Source organism: Crocuta crocuta, unplaced genomic scaffold (assembly GCF_008692635.1).
Source record: "Crocuta crocuta isolate KB4526 unplaced genomic scaffold, BGI_CrCroc_1.0 scaffold235, whole genome shotgun sequence".
Lineage (NCBI taxonomy): Eukaryota > Metazoa > Chordata > Mammalia > Carnivora > Hyaenidae > Crocuta > Crocuta crocuta.
The window spans coordinates 1999081-2018947 of NW_027531285.1; the positions used below are offsets into that span (position 1 = coordinate 1999081).

The 19867-nt window shown below is 37.6% G+C and overlaps 1 protein-coding gene across 4 annotated transcripts in view; it reads left to right on the forward strand.

Moving 5' to 3' along the window:
- Positions 1-19867, forward strand: part of RALYL (RALY RNA binding protein like) — a 713275-nt gene that overhangs the window by 575514 nt on the left and 117894 nt on the right. For all 4 annotated transcript variants that reach the window (XM_077771227.1, XM_077771224.1, XM_077771225.1 and 1 more), the window contains one exon: positions 8058-8090. In XM_077771227.1, the coding sequence (XP_077627353.1) occupies positions 8058-8090 (33 nt within the window). The remainder of the gene's footprint in view (positions 1-8057; positions 8091-19867) is intronic.

The following is a 19867-nucleotide window of genomic DNA, read 5'->3' on the forward strand; positions in this document are numbered from 1 at the left end:
TCTATTAGCACCGAGTTGGTAAATACATATTTGCACACCATTCTTGTCCTTTCCTTTTATACTTCTGTGGCAGACATAGGTTAATTACAGCCCTCTTACACTCTGAGGCCTGAATAGGTTTTAGAATTCTTATCAGCACCTTGTTCCCCGCAGCCACCATCAATCAGTCAGAATTGACACAAAAATTAAAACTTACTTGACCTCTCAACTTTACAGCATAGAAGCTTTTAAGGAAATGATTGCTCCCACGCTTAGCCCCCTCAGACTACCCCATCACAACCTCACCCAGAGCCCTGCTTTGCCACGGATTTCTCAGTGTAGTTGACAGAACACCATAAAAGGCTATACTTGGGATAATCTCGTACATCTGTGACAACACTACGCCCTGGTAGGAGCCACGCCTGGGAAAGGGCTATGGTTGGCACGAGAATGCACCGTGAGTGCCTGCTCATGGTCAGGAGACAAAAATATCTTGAACTCTTGTTCTACCAAAGACACTCATGGTTGAGTCCTACTCGGACTTCCTCAGGGAGGGGGAGGTGATGAGGTTGGTGCCTGCACAGACCAGTGCTGCTTCCCATGCCACGCACTAGTATAGTGTGTTCTTCCTACCAAGCTTCTTGCTCCCTGGACAGGAGATTCTAGGCATCTCAGCCGTGATGGGCCAGCACAGAAGCCTGGGCTGCTTTTGCTTCTATTTTTTCTCTTTGAGGAGAGGAGAAGAGCCAGGGTAAGTACTACACACAGATTCTGAGTTTTACTGGCTGTCAGAGAATTCACTTACAATCACCTATGAATATCCTGCTTCTATTATTTAAAGAAGACTCTTATTTGCCTTTTAATTCCCTGGCAGTAAATGAATTTTTCAGAATACTGATAGAATCGTGTTATACTTTAGAATGTAAAATGTTCAGTAAAGGAAGACATCTATGAATCACTTTACAGGTGCTTATCTTTGATCAAAATAATCATCTTTTGCTCAAATTTAATCATTTACCTTGGGGGGGGAAGCCTGTTTAAATCAGAAGGTCATGGAATGATGAAAATGTCATGCAGATGTGTTTAGATTACAAATGGTTGATGATGAAATGTAGAGCAAACTTTAAATATCAAAGTAAGATTCCTGTAATTCAAAAAGTGCTATCAAGCTGTTTGTAAAATAGCATGTCAAATTATTCCATAAATAATAAGCAACTGGTTAGCTAAGCTTTAGCTCACAATGACATCGACCACCATGGCGTCCCTTTCTGAACTTGGCATCTTTACAGCTGGAGGCCTGCTAGTGAAGCTAGATATTTCTCCTCAATCCTTTTTTTCCCATTGTACACATTCTCTCTGGGGGTCCCTGTTCTCTCCTTCAATGTCCTATACTAACTCTGCTTTGACATGACTCCCAAATCTGTATTTCCAGTGCAGATGTCTTGCCTGAGTTCCAGTCATACATGTTCATCTGTTGTGTACCTCCACCAGCATAGCCCCACGTGCCTCACTTATTATATAACTGCTGTGCCCACCAGTTCCCCAGTCTGGACTCCTTGTATCTGTTAACTGGCCCTGAATCCAAGAACAATCACTTGGGGATAAAAAACAATAACAATGATGGCAGAAATCTATTAAGTATTTATCTATCCATTTATTGATTGATTGATTGATTGATGTGATTAATTTAATTATCTGTTTCATTACTTACTTGTCTAATTCTCACAACACCCTTAAGAGTTAGGCTTATTATTATGTTTTGCAGATAAGATCATTGAGGCACAAAGAAAAGCACTTTGCTTTGTTAAGGCCAAACAGCCAGAGGATGTTAGAGTCAGAACTAGAATCAGGCTGACTGATTCTAGAAACTGTGTCCTTAAGCTCTTTGGAACATCCATCATAAATGTAGGTCAGGCTTGGGTTGTCATTGCTAAAGAGAATAGATCAGGTGGTAGTAAATAGTGCTGCTCCTTGGCAATTTTTACTGCAAAACCATATAAATACCGTAGGGGAACATACTTATAAGTCACTTTGGATTCATAAAAAATCTACCAGATTTACAAAAACAAGGTAGTTGAAGTCATTTTTGCAAAAACACAGTACATGCCCAAGCACAGGGAGTGAGAAAGCAAGATGCCGCACTGACGGAGAGCATTTGGCTCAGCTTGGCTGGAGCATAGAATTTGTAGGCTGAAGTGGTAGAAGCCAAGGGCTGGGAAGGTACTAGAACAAGATTGTGAACAAACTTTGAGTTATATTAAAGGATTTGAGCTTTACTGTTTAGGTGAATCATGGAAGTAGGGGTGGGGGAGTGAGTCAGAGAAGTTCATTTGACAAAATCATTCCTGCAAGCCTCCTATGAAGTAGGCATGACTCTAGGTACTTGAAACACTGTGAGTTCCTACTTTCAAGGAGTATACCGTCTTAATAGGGGACTTGGAAAATATGCTAATCATGTTTAATATCTCATTATTAAGTGCTACAGGATGCTATCAGAACAATTATAAAGCACTCCTTACCAACCTATGGTGCCTTATGAGAAAACATTTCCTAGAACCACTCACAGATGTGCAATGAGGGGAATTACATGATCATATTTGCATGACAGTTATTTTAGAAAGATGGTTTTCCTAGTAGATATAGCTATTCCAAAGAATACTGAAGAAGGAAGGTCAATGAGGAGGTTTTTCTAATAGCTCACATAAAGCTTGATGATCACTTGAACTGTAAGAATAAAAATTAAGAGGTAAGTAAAGAACTAAGAGGACTTTGGGCAGTAGAAGCAGCAGAACTAGAGAGATCAACTGAAAGTGAGTTCCATTGGATAGAAGTTGAAGAGAAAGATTATGGTCTTTCTAGTTTGGTCACCAGATTGATTGGTGGAGTATGCCATCGAGTTAGGGATGAAGAAGAACAGAATGAGGGAGGCAGACAATGAATTTAGTCTGGAACAAGTTAAGTTGAAGGCATCTACAATTAGACACATATGGTGGACAGGTACAGAGTGATAAATAGAGTAATACTAAAGGCAAAAGTTTAGAAATATCCAGCATGTCAACAGGTGAGACCAGATAAGATTTCTCAGGGGAGTATAGAAACTATAAAGAAAGGAAATGGGACAGTGCTATTAGGCACATACAAACAAAACAAAACAAAGAAAATAAATTGATGAAAGACAATATACAATGCAAGACATGAATACGTGAAGTTTAGAAGTAGAATACCTAAGTTAAAATCCTAGCTTAACCACGTTAGCTGTGTGACCTTAGGCGAGACATTTAGCATCTTTGGGTATCAGTTTCCTCATCTGTAAAATGAAATCTATCTCAAAGGATATCATGATGCTTAAATAAATCAGTGTTTATAGAGCATTTTTAATAATGCTCGGCCCTTAATAAATACAGCTTAGATTTTTTGTTATTAAATACAAAGTGTTATAAATCCATTAGCCTCAAATATTGATCTTCCTTTTGCATTCACTTTTATTTCTTTACTGTGCCTATTTTTCTGAAAGGCTCTGGTTTGTTTATCTTATTATATTCCTTATTTTAGCAGGTCCTGAATGAAGTATCATTAAATTCACATTGTTAAAAGTAAATCTTAGGAAAGACAAAACCAACTCTTTTCTTCACAAAACAATGACTTTGTTAAAAAAAAAAAAAACTCAGAAAAGTTGTCTCTGGGCATATCACAATGTAATCATCTGTTTTTAAGGATTATATTGATAAACAATTTTCTCCAAAGGGATGTTTCTCCCAGTAGTTTCCTTCTTTTGCATTTCTCTTCACTTTTCAGGACTAAAATCACAAGTGTGAGCTTTTCATGTTTTCAGGCAGTTTCAGCCCATAGAATTAACAACATATCTTTGGCAGAGTCGTGACCATCACAGTCTACTCTGTGCCAGGAACTGTGTTAGTTACTCTGAGTACCTAATCTCATACTCTTCACAACAGATACGTTGTAAGTTGGCTATGATGTAGGCTATATAATTAATAAGAAAATATGTAAAAAAAAAATCTCTGTATCAACTGAAGGCTGGGGAAGTTGACTCTATGTAATGAAACCATGACTAAACAGTTGGTTAGAGAGCAGAGCATCATTCAGTGTGGGCCGGTTATTACCTCCCCTACAGTGTGCCATCATTTTAAGGATGAGACATGAGATAGGATTGCCTGATGGAGGCTCTCCACAGATTTCCTGCTCTGTGTCACCACTGAAAACGCTTGGGGCTCCAAGTGCTCATTTTCAGTGGCTTGTAATGACTAATAGACAACAGACTTTCCTTTCTACTCAGCTGGTAGAGTGTCAGCCGGAACTTCCTTGGACCATTAGAAGGTTTAACACAAAATTTTCATGAGCTTCTTCTCTAAGTAGACTTGCAAGTTTGACATTCTTACTGATCCTGAAACTGGAAGCTAGACTTTTAACCCAAGACTGTTGTCCTGAGAATATGTCATAGTAATGGAGTTAATAATTATTAGAAGCTTAGTGACAGGACTGTCCTTATAAGATGAAGGTGTCAGGATTAGCTTTATGAAGGAGTTAGATAAACTCATAAGACAAATAGATCATCACAGGGAAAGGACTTAAAATATAGTATTCTGGTACAGAAATAGAATGCTTAAAGACACCAAAGCAAAGGAAATTTGTTTAAGTAATAAATAAACAAATATCATGGAATAAAGCGGTTGGTACGAGAAGTGATAAAGAGCAACATGGAAAGTTACTGTGAGGCATGTTTCTGACAAGCTTTCGAATGACACACTAAAAAGTTTGGGCATCTTCCTATGGTTATCAAAATTGTCAAGAAATATGGTGACATGAAAATAGCATTATAGGGGAGTTCATCTGTCAGTAGTAGGTGCAGAGAAATGGTGATGTAGAGAAGGAACTCAAATTATTCTGATCTTCTAATTCTGGGAGAATATTTTGATATGTATTAAAATAAGGAGTGCCTATCTTGACAGGTTGTTTCCAGATCCTTCCAACAATATAATTATAGGTTGTACACTGGCATACCTCTTCTGTAAAGGCCATAGAGAAAATATTTTCAAACTGTGGATATACAGTCTCTGTTACAACTACTCAACTTGCTACTGCAGCACAAAAGCAGCCTTAAACAATATGTAAACGAATAAGCACGACTGTGTCTCAACAAACTTTATGGACTCTGAAATTGGAATTTCATAGAATTTTCATGTGTTACAAAGTATTATTCATTTTTGATATTTTTCAACCATTTAAAAATGTATACTTGTGGGGCACCTGGGTGGCTCAGTTGGTCAAGCGTCTGACTTCAGCTCAGGTGATGATCTCACAGTTCGTGGGTTTGAGCTCTGCTGTGCTGACAGCTCAGAGCCTGGAGCCTGCTTCCAATTCTGTGTCTCCCTCTCTCTCTGCTTCTCCCCCACTCACACTCTGTCTCTGTCTCTCAAAAATATATAAACATTTAAAAAATTAATGTAAAAAAAAAGAGAGAGAAGAAAAATGTACACTTGTGAGCATGGCCTAACCGGTAGAGATGTTGAATCACTATGTTACACACCTAGAACTGATGTAACATTGTGTGTCAATGATGTAAGAGTCATTCCTAGTTTGTGGGTTCTACAAAAACAGGTGGTAAGCAGGATTTGGCCTATACACCAGAGTTTGCAAACCCCTGGTTTATAGAACATCAGTCAGGACTCTCAATCCAGTATCACTTTCAAAACTTTGAATTTTCTGGGGCATGTGGGTGGCTCAATCGGTTAAGCGTCCGACTTCTGCTCGGGTCATGATCTCACAGTTCGTGGGTTTGAGCCCCGCGTCGGGCTCTGTGCTGACAGCTAGCTCAGAGCCTGGAGCCTGTTTCGGATTCTGTACCTCCCTCTCTCTCTGACCCTCCCCTGCTCACACTGTCTCTCTCAGAAATAAATAAAACGTTTAAAAAAATTTTTTTTGAATTTTCCCCTGAGTTCTGTTGAACGTTTAGGAAAAAATAGTTGAAGTGAGTGAAGTGGTAAAAGAAGGAGACAGTTAACTAGCAAGTGAGACTAACAATATCAACCACAGGTGCCAGTGTAGCAACATATGTCCTTACATGCTCCGATCCAACAAGTGTTTGTCTGAAGCATCCAGAAAAAGAAAAGGAGAATCAATAAGTAAATACTACTTCAAACACGTTCTGACTCAGTGGTTTAGTAACTGCACAGGGAAAGGCAAAACGGTGGGTCTTTCTTTTCTTCATGTTGTTGGTGATACCTTCAATGAAAGCAGCACCATGCTGTCCTTAAACAAAAGATGTGAGTGGGGACGTTGAAGGAGGCTTTACTGTGAAACAGTGTGAACTTGCAGCAGCTGTGAACAAAGAATTTACGTTTGGCGAAACCAGCTAGGCTGGGGCAAATTATGAGAACCAACCTGGAAATAGAGTAAAGGGAGGGATGTAAGAGTCACATAAAGGAGAAATTACCAGCGCCTTGCTAACTGAGATGTGGAGGATGAAAACGAGAGGAATCAGATATTTTAAATGTTTCTTTTACTGGATTTGTCAAAGCCACTAAGAAACAGGCAGCAGTGAGAGGCCAGGGGGACATTGTAGGCAGCAGGAAATGGGGAACTAGGAGCTTGCGGGCTAGGACCTCACACAAGCAAATTACCCACAGGCACTAAAGTCTGACAGGTGTGAGGCTGAAATTATTGGCAAAAATACAAGGGATCCCATTTAATACCCACATGTTATCTACTTACTAAGTATTGCTCATTAGAAAGTAAGAGAGAAGTGATACTGTCATGGTGTTGATGATCCAAATAAATAAATGGTCCCCTGTGTTACACTGTATAGAATCGCCCTCATTCCTTCCAGGTAATTTCTTTTGATCACTTAGCACTGGTCATGTCTTATAAAACAAACATATCCAAATATATTTCATTATTTTTCTTCAAGTTTTTCCCCTGAGTTCTGTTTGCTTATTCATATCTTAAATATATGGGAACAACAAACACACTATATGGCAAATAATTTCCAGGGAGGTGTAAAATAAATAACGTCAGAAAATGAATAAAGTCAGAATTCAGAAAATGAAAAAGGCTGCATAAATGTACGCCTCCAAACTCTGAGCACTATCTGTTGGTTTTCTCTGTTTCTCTACCTGCCACTGTGCAGACGGATTGCTAAGGCGTCCTGTCCCCTAAAAGAGGCCCTTCCGGCTATGATTGTTCGCCTAAAACAGTGTGACATGTGTCAGAGACCTTTGTCAGCTCTGCCCATTAGATGGGACAAGGCATATTTATAATAAACTACTTTTATAATAGAGACAAAAGGTGATTATTGCTTTCATTGTTCAGATTCATATAAAAGTACAATAATTTGTCCTAATTTTAAGACAAGCCCTCTCAGTGTCCACTTCAGTGTGTGGTCACCTTCTATAGTGTTTGTCACAGGATTCAATTTCCTGCTTTTAAGTGTTTTGTTCAAGATGCCACAACTAATCAGGGGCTTCAGAACTGGAATTCTTCTTTAATGTCAGAAGGTACAAAAAATACTTGGTTCTTAGGAGACACAAAGGAGGCAGTAATATTCTAATCTGTTGACCTGACTTCCCCTCAACCCACCCCCCAGTCTTGCTGCTGCCTGTAAATGACCATGAATGTCACGCTGCTTCTTCTTTGTTACAGAATATTTACTAGAAATAGATTACTCAGCCAATATGTAACCAAATACATCATAAATTTCTTTACTACTGTAACCACCACAAACAGATATCTCAAAACTTCTACAAATTCCTATAAAATAGAAAATAAGTAGATATAGAGAGTACAAATCAGGATTAGAATAACAGTATGATTATCTTAATGTATCATTTAAATACTACATTCCCTTTCCACGTCTTTCATTTTATTTAGCCTCTGCATTAAATCAGCCAGAATTTGAATTAGTCCAGATTACATCTTGATATATTATCTATAGCTTTTTATTAGTGCTAAAGTGTGCATTTTTATCTAAACAAGTATAATAATTTTGTCAGAGTCATATAAGAACAATTTTAAGTGTATAGCAAATTGTCATATTAAAATAGTTTTTTTATATTTTTTCATAGACTTGAGTCAAAGGAGCCTTTCCTGTCTGTTGGGTGAGTATATGTCTATATATTTTAAATCTCAGTTCTTTAATTGATTTTTTAACAAGGGCTTCTGGGATGGTGTTTTCAGTCACATAATTCCATATTCAGAGTCATCCCACATCATTGGATCATATCCTCAGCAACATTGCTATCTACATTTTATAAAGACTTAACTAAAATGCTCACTAGGCTGTTTTATGACCTCAGAAATTCAGCAATTGGATGCATATGAAATCCTGTATCCTCTAAAAATGCCAAACAAAGTATATGGCAATTTTCTATATTCTTATCGTGTAAAGAGATGCTCAGATTGGCCTTACAAATTCCCCTGAGCCACAGCATCACTATTCCTAGTCCATCTACTCGTTTTTGCGCTGTTTTCTGTTCATCTGCTCTAGTGTTTCTACCCTTTTTTCCTAAATCTGTCTTCAAAATCTGTATCTCTCTTTTCTCCTTTTCTCCCATTTCACTTTTATTTCTCCACTGGAGAAATCAGCTGCTTCTCTGAAGGTAAAGCTAAGGAGCCATGAAGCAGATTGAGTAAGACCAACACTTGCCTCCTCCGGTAGTATTCTGAGTCACAGTAACGTTCTACTAATAATATATTGTTGACAAGAATACACATGTACTACTTCCAGGGAATATGCTAATTAAGAATCGACAAAGTTGTTTTTATTGATCTACCAAATGATCTTTTGATTAAAATATTAAAGTATCTCATTAGGGGACTTTGGCCTGCTCAGCATTGTGGTTGATGTTGTCAAGTGTCAAAAAGTGCCAGAAGATAGTTTAAAGGGAAGCATTCCACAGTTGATGAGAAAAATAATCATATATAAGCAGCCATTATACTCAAGCTTAATGACCAGAAACATGGGATGGGAGTATATTTTTAAATGATCATATTAATTTTCTTTAAGTGCTTTATTTGCTGGCCTTGAATGTGTCTGTCATTCCTTGAGCAACATGGTTCCCTTCCTCCTTTCTACTCCTCAAAAAGCATTTGAGAAAGCCTTTTGAATCATGAGAATCAAAATAATTGTTAGGGATGCTGGGAGAGAAGAATGGAGTAGGTGCATTTATCGGAGGATTTCATGAAAAAATGAAAGGTCAAGGTGATCTAGTCCAAAAAAATCATTAGAGCATGCTTCTTTCCTTCATTGATCATCAGCTCCTATTGTTAAAAGTCTTTAAGCCTGAAGAAATCTTTTATTTTGAATGCATATGTGTCCTGCCCTCAAGTCAAGAGGGCCGAAATAGCTTCTCTTCATGCCTCACTTAATGCAGTTTCTCTGCAGCATTTCCTGCTCTCCCAACTACTTTGAAATGGAATTCATTTTTTACTTCATACCTCTGTTTTATAAGGGCAGACTCTAAGTAATCTTTGAAACTTATCAGGAGTTTAAAACTCTATATTAGAACCCAGAAAAAAATGTTTCCAGTAAAGAATGGCATATAACGTAACAAATACCATAATGGGAAAATTGGCATGGTAATAACAAGCAAGATGTTGCTGTTCCTTAGATGGGTATTCAGAATGGAGTGAAACATGCAACCCAAATGGTTCTGCTAACTGGATATTTCAATATATAGCTAAACTTCTCCACTTTTCTCCAGGAAAATTATTTCAAATAAAATTGTCCAAAGTTTGTATGAATCTATCTCCTGATCCTTGTTAGTAAGAGCATAATATGATAATGAACATAATGGACACTATGAGATGACCAAGCAACAGGTAGTCTAATATAAGAACCATTTTTCAAATTTGTGACTTTTAATACAAGGAATAATACATGGTATATGGTCTTTGGTATGAGGTGACTGGTAAGTCTATACCAGTGAATTTTCTAGAACCCTGCACACTTCACATTAATTTTAATTCTATGTTTAATTTAAAAAATCATATTAATGAATAGATCCCTGCTAAATATTGCATACTTCAGTCCATTGTCTGCCAATGTCTTAAAGCACTTTTTAATATGTACTTCTAGCAGTTGTGCTTGCCTTCATAGGCTCTGACACTTACAAGCAATGTGTATTAGTTTAGGCAATGACTTAAACTCCCAAGCTTTGGGTCCTTATTTGTGATATAGAGATTAAGGAAGATAATTTAGATTAAGTATTTAACACTGTTCTTGGCACATAACTTCTCATAAAGATTAGATTTTATTACAGATATAGAAGGTATACTCATATATAATGCTCCAAGGGGTCCATCAGAGAGCTTGGAAATAGTTATAAAACTCCACTTTAACAGGGCGTACTTCGGGTCACACGTGGAAACCAAAAAACATTTTTATATTAGGAAGGTAAAAAAAACAAAATTGTGAATGGTATAGGCTATCAAATAAGATGAATGCAGATATTGGTTTGCATGTTAATGATGAAAACTAATAATTGTCATTTGAATTTTTAAATGGAAAGAAATATTTTTTAATGTTTTATTTATTTCTGAGAGAGAGAGAGACAGCATGAGCAGGGGAGGGTCAGAGAGAGAGGGAGACACAGAATCCAAAACAGGCTCTAGGCTTTGAGCTGGCAGTCAGCACAGAGTGTGACGCGGGGCTCAAACCCACGAACCGTGAGATCATGACCTGAACCTAAGTAGGACACGTAACTGACTGAGCCACCCAGGCGCCCCTTAAATGGAAAGAAGTATTGATAAATTTTTATTTGATAAATTTTTAATGTGCATCTCTTCTTAATATAAACTAGGGAAAAATTATTTCATAAATGTGCTGCAGTATTTATGAAATAAAATTTTTAAATGTCACAATATAAATTCAGTCTGAATATACCAATGGAAAAATTGTCAAAGAAAGGTATAACACAGGAATTATTTGCTTATGGAAAAAGATTAGGGAATTGTGAGTAGAAGTTAAGTGAAATCTCAGATCTTCAACTGTACATTCATATGAGAGGAACTTGCATATGCACTAGTAAATTATTAATAAAAGAATGTCATTAAGAAAAAACAATAAACTTTGGCCTAGAGTCAGGTAGGAAGGCTCATCTCAGAGTCTGGGTCTGTTTACGCAGGGAGGCCAATAATTGCAGTGTTTTCCAAGGCTGTGTAGGCGGGCCTGGAGGCCACTATCTGCATCATGGTTTCATTCTCCCGTTGCTTCTCTTACATGAATCCACAGATTGTTCATATAGACATTTATAGTCTCCGGAATATTTTCAGAAAATCTTTGGGAAATAACTTTCCATCATAGTCTTCCCTAGTTTGGGAAAGCTGGGGGTCTTTTTCTTCACTTTCTTCTTTTATTGGGAAAAGACACAGGGCATATCACAGGGAAGGAAGCAGTGTGATGCCTCCTGGCAAGACCCAGGACAATGGTAGCCAGAGAGAGTCAGGGACACCACTGTGACCAGCCTACGCCCACATCACAGAGGAGTGAGGAGAGACGGACTCCTCTGTGCCGTGATCACCAGCCTTTCCCAGGAGGATGGGAGGCCCCACAGTAACATTTGCTTCATGCCTGCAATTGCAATTTTGAGCTGCAGTTTCTCTAAGTGGGACAGCCTCCTGGTGCGGCCCAGAAGGCCACTGCTACCTGTGTTACAAACAAAGACAGATATCAACAGGGCCTTCAACTCACGACCACCTGTTGGAAGACTTGATGAAGGAACAGACTTTGTTTAGCTGGTCCAGGACTCAGTCAGCCAGAGCGACCCTCAGATGGTAGGTGATATAGATCATGTTCCTAGTGTCCTTAGCAAAGTGGAACATATCCACTGTGAACTGAAGAGTCTCTGGCCTGGGTCTGGGGACTTGGAAGGCAGAAGAGGCATCAGAAAGACTATCCACCATGCATATGATGGAGGTGGGCACATTGATCTACAACTGTCTTGGAATTCACCCATCTTAGACCAGGATACACATAAAGAGATCAGATGGTATGTCATGGAAGTTTCCACGGTACACAGAGAACATACTGCCTACGCTTGGGTGCATAAAACCTCATTCTGATGCTAGCCCAGACCTAGGGCTGGAAATATATAAAACTTCAAATTATTAAATATTATTATTTAAATGGTTAATAAATAATTTTTATTAAATATTGGCTAAAATGCTTTATATTTTACATTATAAATATGTATGTAGTATAAGTGTTACAGATATAACTTTATTATAAGTATATAATATAAATATATTTATATTTTAAGCAAAATGAATTTAAGTAATAGATTTAAAAATTAAAAATCTTTTCCACCTCACTCACCCAACAGTAAAGAAAAAAAAAATCAGGTAGGCACACTTGTTTTTTTAGTGTGGAGCTTAGGCTTAAGTGCTGAACAAGGGAGTACTAAGCATCTGATATTTTACTCGTCTTCAAAATGTTATGTTTTAGAGCAATTAAGAAAACTCTTCTGGCAAATGTATCCTTTTATGTGGCATCAGATAGATTCTGAATTTGGGAATAAGCTGGGAGAAAACAGCATCAAGTTTGCATTTAAGACCGTGAACAAGATCCAAGTGATCATCTCCATTAAGATTCTAAGATATAAATCTTAGTTTAAAACCAGTTGCCTTAAAAAGGGCTTTTTACAGCTTTTTAATGAAAAATACAGATGGGGGGAAAGGAAGCTTTTGTTCCTTTGATGTTTAAGATTCACAGTGTAAAAGGGCATGTCAAGACAATGCATGAGTTCTCTTCAAGCACAAGTGACTGTTGACACTTTGCAGACACTGAGCCACTTTAAAAATATACTCCAGGCAGTAAATTTTCCATGTTAATTATTTCTTCTTACCTCTTAAAAATGAAGTTGCCCTTTTAAAAGAAGACTTTTAATATGAATCAGTTGTATTTTGGAATTGAAATTTTGGTTCATACCAATATTTTATTTCAGCTGATGAATTTTTGCATTAGTAATTTCATTATAAGGAGAATTATGTATTTGATGGACACCTGGGTGGCTCAGTAGGTTAAGCATCCAACTTGAGCTCAGGTCATGATCTCGCAGTTCATGGGTTTGAGCCCCACGTTGGGCTCTGTGCTGACAGCTCAGCTTAGAGCCTGCTTTGGATGCTGTGTCTCCCTCTCTCTCTCTCCCCTTGCCTGCTCTCTCTCTCTCTCTCTCTCTGTCTCAAAAATACATTAATATTTTAATATTTTTAAAAATTTCAGACTTTTTTCCATTCTGTTAGGATAATTTAAATAACTCAAATAATTTAAAAATGCTATTGATAAAGCTCAGAAATTTTATTTCTCAAGCTTGTCTGAGAGACATTCAAAACACATCAAAGGTAAAAATAGCAAAATTCTTCTATTATCTCTGTTGAGGCACTGGCTCAGTGAGTGAGCCAATCATGATCCCGTCAATCCTGGATCTCCTGCAGGCGCTGAGATGTAGCATTCCCATCCTACTAAATCCAAACAAGTGGAAGTGAACAGTCCCCAGGGCAGCAAAAATTGATCCTCACATAATTGCTAGCAGCTATATTTTTAATAGCTTTTCTTGGGGGATATCTTCCCCCGGTTATTTCGTCTTGGAACTGAATTTATTGTTATGAAGTATTATACTTCTGCTGTTGTTATGAAGACATTATTAAATCTTGACACTCCTAGTAGGTCCAATATTTACACTAGTTTACTTTTTACCAGGATTTGTATGGGACCTTACATTTACTAACAGACATTATACATTGATGAATGGTTTGCTACCTGTTTTAAGAGCTTAAATTCTGTAATTTGATTTCCTTGGTTTGAATTCCATTCTGTTACTTCCTAGCTAGGTACCTGGTGTTTAGCTCTTCCCAACTGATTCTTAGGGTTGTCTTCAATGAGATAATATTGCAAAGTGCTTAGAACAGTGTCTGACACATAGTAAGCAGGAAAATAAGTACCTATTACTATCAAAGTCTTGTGTAACAATAAAATTATATTAATAGTTTTTTTTTTCCTAAAGCAGTTAGTTCCACTGAATGATAGAAATGTTAACTAATTGAATCCCAAAAGCCTGATTATCCAGTCCCTGGTAATGCAGTTGAATTCTGAGAATAGACATTCACAAGAGAGTGAAATCAGCACAGAAATGAAGGACTGCCATACTTGGAAGATCTTTGAGGAAGATAGACAAGAAAAGGTAAAATAGCATGAAGACGGAGACAATTCCAGGGGGTACTTAGATTTATAGAAAATGTGACTCACGGTGTTAAAAACTTTAATTATAGGAGCATGGAAAAAGGAAAACAACACCAATTTAAGTGTGGTTTGAGTAAAGCATGAAAACATAAAATTATATAACTGCTGTAAAGTAATTGGTGTTTACCAATCATTTAGGAATTAAGAGTTAATATTAAAAACTGAGAAGTAGGGGCACTGAAGCACTGACTTCGACTCAAGTCATGATCTCACGATTCATGAGTTTGAGCCCAGTGCTGACAGCTCAGAGCCTGGAACCTGCTTCAGATTCTGTCTCCCTCTCTCTTTTCCCCTCCCCCACTCATGCTCGCTCTCTCTCTCTCTGTCTCAAAAATAAAATAAACATAAATTTTTTTTAATAAAAAAGAACTGAGAAGTTGGAAAAATGTCCAGATTATCGGGAAATTTTTCTAGACAAAAAGCAGGACCTGGGGTGCCTGGGTGGTTCATTCTGTTAATCATTGGACTTCAGCTCAGGTCATGATCTCACAGAGCCTGAGTTGGAGCCCCACATCTGGCTTTGTGCTGACAGCCCAGAGACTGGAGCTTGCTTCAGATTCTGTGTCTCCCTCTCTGTCTCTCTGCCCCTACCCCGCTCATACTCTGTCTCTATCTCCTTCAAAAATAAATAAATATTAAGAAAAGCAGGACCTGAGTTAATCCTCAAGGTCAGGTTAAAAATTCCATAGAATATTGAGAGAGGGAAGAGATGAGAGTCCTTTCATTCTATGGATTCAGTGGAATCACTTGATGTTTGCTTGTCTGTTTTGTTTTTAACAGAAGAGTGATATTTTCCAGAGTAAGTTCATAGCAGAGCCATCTTGAAAGCTGTTGCAATAGTTGAGGCATGACTTGGAAAGATTCATGACTTGAGCAGAATGAAATCACCTCACACCTGTTAGAAGGGCTCTTATCAAAAAGATAAATGATAACGAATGCTGGTGAAAGTGTGGAGAAAAGGGAATCTTTGTGCACTATTGTGGGGGAGGGAATGTAAATTGGTACAGCCACTGCAGAAAACAGTGTGAAGGTTCCTCAAAAAATACAAATAGAACTACTCTATGATTCGGCAGCTCCACTTCTATTTATCCAAAGGAAATGAAAACACTAACTTGAAAAGATAATCAGCATTCCTCATGTTCATAGTAGCATTATTTACAATAGCCAAGACAGAGATAGAAACACCCAAGTGTCCATGAACAGATAAATGGATAGAGAAAATGTCATATTTATGAAATATTATATAATGTTATATAATAGAATATTATCCAGCCTTTAAAAAGAAGGAAATGCTGCCATTTGCAACAGCATGGAATAACCTGAAGGACATCATGCTACTTGAAATAAGTCAGATGCCAGACATAGAAAGACAAATACTGCACGATCTCACTTATAGGTAGAAACTAAAATAACTGAACTCAGAAACAGGGAGTAGAATGGTGGTTGCCAGGGTATAGGAGAATTAGGGAGACAAAGTTTCACTTATGTAGGATAAATAAGAATCAGAACATGATGACTTTAGTTAGTAACACTATATTGTATACTTGAGATTTGCTTTTTTGGGGCGCCTGGGTGGCTTAGTCGGTTAAGCGTCCGACTTTCGCTTAGGTCATGATCTCGTGGTTCGTGGGTTCGAGCCCCGCGTCGGGCTCTGTGCTGACTGCCAGCTCAGAGCCTGGAGCCTGTTTCAGTCTGTGACTCCCTCTCTCTCTCACCCTCCCCTGCTCACGCTGTCTCTCTCTCTCTCTCTCTCCTAGAAATAAATTTAAAAAAACATTTAAAAAAAAAAGAAAAAAGAGATTCACTTTTTAAAAAAAAAAGACTTTAAGTGTTCTCATCACAAAAGAAATAACTCTGTGAGGTGCTGGATATGTTAATCAGCTTCATCATGGTAATCATTTCACAGTGTGTAGGTATATCAAAATGTCATGTTGTACACCTTAAATATATATAATTTTCATTGATAAGATCTGTACAAGAAAAAAAATAATGGAAATGCCTGATGGAAATAACATTTTTTGAGAGTATTCGAGTCAGTGAGCGATGGAGTATATCTTAGGGGTGTCTCAGCTGAACTTTGTGGCGTCATGGTGAGAGCATGACAGGCTAAACTCCAGGTGTAGCATCAAAACTAAGGGAAGGTTAACAAGAAACTGTCCTGAAGCTCTAAATACGCCCATCTGACATCCTGAAACCACTAATGGCCAACTCAATGCCCATCTTTTGATGGTGTGGTTTCAGTTTTCTGTGAGTCTCCAGGGAAAAGGGGATAAGGGGATAAAGGCAATTTTCCTCTTCTAAAAATCCATTTTTTTATTTGTTTAGACTCAGACAGTGCTACCGCAAAATTAATGATTCCTTTAGCAAGTGCACTCGTTTCATTTTTTCCCTAGGCCCTCCAGGCTGCTTCTCTGGAGAGTACACAAAGTTTCCACGGCGCTATTTTTGTAATCTAAAGCCTTGTGCTCTCGGGCCTGATGCTACAACTATAATTTTAATTTATCAACCTGCCACTCAGGGAAATGCTGTAAAAACATTTGAAAGCTTAAACCCATTATTTACTTCTGCACCTGTCAATGCCCCCTTCTGTACGTGTCAAAACCATTTAAACTGCACTATGATGACATATACGGTATTGCCAATAAATTGGGTCATCAATCATGTATGTATATATTTTGACAGCGGTGTCTTGAATGCATGGGTTCCGGGGCTCATTTTTAAGGAGCAAGAATTCATTACGCTCCAATAATAAAATAGAGTAGAGTCATCAAAAACAGTCTTCCTCAGTCCTTACCATTTGAAAATGTCTTAGGAAGCAGAGAGACTCATGGTGACTGAAATGACTTTTATTTCTTCAGTGAAATGTTCTCCTCAGGGAAAAGAAAGTAATTGCAGATTATAGCAGGCAGGAGTATAGTGTTACTTAGAGGGAAGAAAATACATAGGATCATTAAATAGATTTATTTAAGTTCTGCTTATAAAGAAAGCAGTGGTGCAGGACTTTATAGCTGATGATATTTCAAAAGAGTGTTATCAGCACTTCCACTACTGTCTAATTCATTCATATAATAAAGTGTCACATTAAGCCAAATGTCACAGTTCATATCAGTTTTACTTTGAGAATTGGTATCATTATATATCTTAAGTAACCTCCCCCCACCCCAGAATTTGGATGAGATCTTCGATCATAATAAATTAAGGTATTTAAAAGTCAATCTGTCATTGGTGTATGTGTGTGTGATTGAGAGACAGAGAGACACAGAGAGACCGACAGATAGAGAGACAGACACAGTGAGAGACAGAGAGAGACAGAGAGAGGAGAAACACCTATTCAATCATTAAATCCATTCAACCCAATAACAAACCTGATATCCTAATGGCTAGATGTCTATTTAAGATAAGAATGCTGTTAAAATTGTAACTTAAATAGCATTGGCTAAATAATGTATCCTGTATTACTGTATCCTCCAAACTCTTAGTCATAGCAATCCTCACCATGTAATTATATTAAAAAGGCAAGTCTAATGGGCAGTCCTTTAAAATCTACAAAGGATTTATGATCACTTCATATCATACAAGTTTAAATTAGTCAAACTAATTTATAGACATCAAATAACCATACATAAGAAAATAAGTAACTGAACTTGTAATACATAAAATCTCACTCATGAGAAGAAGTAATCTTAAATGATATTATGGAATCAAATTTAAAGCAATCAGAACTTTGGCAGGTATATTAACTTACACAATTACTACAATTTCCTTATTACCACCAGCATTGCTTTTGAATAACATGAATTTTTAAAGTGTCAAGCTATCCTGGAAAGGGCAGGCAGATAGTCTGACCTATGAAAGATAAATTTATTGGGTATAAACATGGATAAAATAGAAATGATGGCTCAGATTACTTACATGTCATATGTAGAAATGCTATATGAAGATAGTGCTATTGCTTAATTGGAAGTAAGATCTTAGTTTCATATACTTTTAAAATCTGTCCTGAAAACACTCAGTAGAAATAAATATACAAAATAAATGAAGTGCTTGATTTCATTCAATTAAAGTCAACCCACATCCAAGGAAAGAAAACTAATTTATTTGTCTTGTATTTAACTCCATAAATGTATCTAAAGTGGGCTTTCCAGTGGAATTATACTTGCTTATCTAAATAATTTCCTGGACCCCTTCTTAAGGGTCCAAATTATTGATTAGCCTTTATTTTCTATTATTCAATAAATCTGTACTGATTCTGGTATAGAGAAAATAGATATTGTACTTATTTTAATACTGGAAAACTAAGACACAGAAATGTGATGTCATCTCCATAAAGTCACAGACACATTAGTAGCCATTTTGGAATGGAGTCCATGCTAGGGCTTTTGCTCAAAGAGTGGTCAATTTCATGCATACTGATGCTTCATGCTCTCTTCTGAGCTTCATGTTCATTCGAATCATCATGAACATCCACATAATAGCTTTAATTATTCAGGAAAATAATCATGTACATAAAAAGTTATTTATTGCTTCCAGAGGCAGTGTGAATCTCTGATTTGCATTATGAAACTGCTGGCAAAAGTTTTAAAGCCTCACTTCCCAATTAAATTCTGTTCATCCAGCCAAGAATGACTGATCTTTATTTCATCAATCTCAACATGTGACCTTTTCAGCACACTTAATGACATTTTCAAAGTGCAGAATACTTCTGATTCTAAAGATTCCCCACTTAACTCTGCAGAACAAATCAGTTATCACAGTATAATCGATAGCTGCCAAATATTAGCAAAAGCCAAGTATCGTTTACACTTTAGGAGCTAATCGGGGCAAAAAAAAATGTATTGAACAACTTTATTTTGGCAGGCCAACTAAAGTAGATATTAAAATGAAAAACCTGGGGGCACCTGCGTGGCTCAGTCAGTTAAGCATCCGACTTCGGCTTAGGTCATGATCTCACGGTTTGTGTGTTCAAGCCCGGTGTCGGGCTCTGTGCTGACAGCTAGCTCAGAGCCTGAAGTCTGTTTCAGATTCTGTATCTCCCTCTCTCTCCTTACCCTCCTTCTTCACACTGTCTCTCTCTCTCTCTCTCTCAGAAATAAATAAAACATTAAAAAATTTTAAATAAAAATAAAATAAAATGAAAAATCAACCCCCAAATGTTGCATATCTTCAGAAACAGTATTTCTTTGGTGAAATTTTAATTAGACCACATTCAGAACTTACCATTAGAACCTGCAGGCCACGTTCAACTTCAAGATAACATAACCAACATGCCTCTGGTTTAACGCAACAGTAGACGACCCTGGACTATCGCTTCAATGAAAAGCATAAAAAGATGAAACACTTGATGAGACATTTCTCCCAGATCTTGGCTAAATTATCATATCGTGCTGGCGGTATTTCAGTGAAGTGTATGTTACAGCCCAATTGGATACTAAAAAATCTTGAAAGCCTTTTAAAAAGTGAGACGCCCTGGGGCGCCTGGGTGGCTCAGTCGGTTAAAAGCTTCCGACTCCGGCTCAGGTCATGATCACATGGTTCGTGGGTTTGAGCCCCACGTCGGACTCTGTGCTGACCGCTAGCTCGGAGCCTGGAGCCTGTTTCAGATTCTGTGTCTCCCTCTCTCTCTGACCCTCTCCTGCT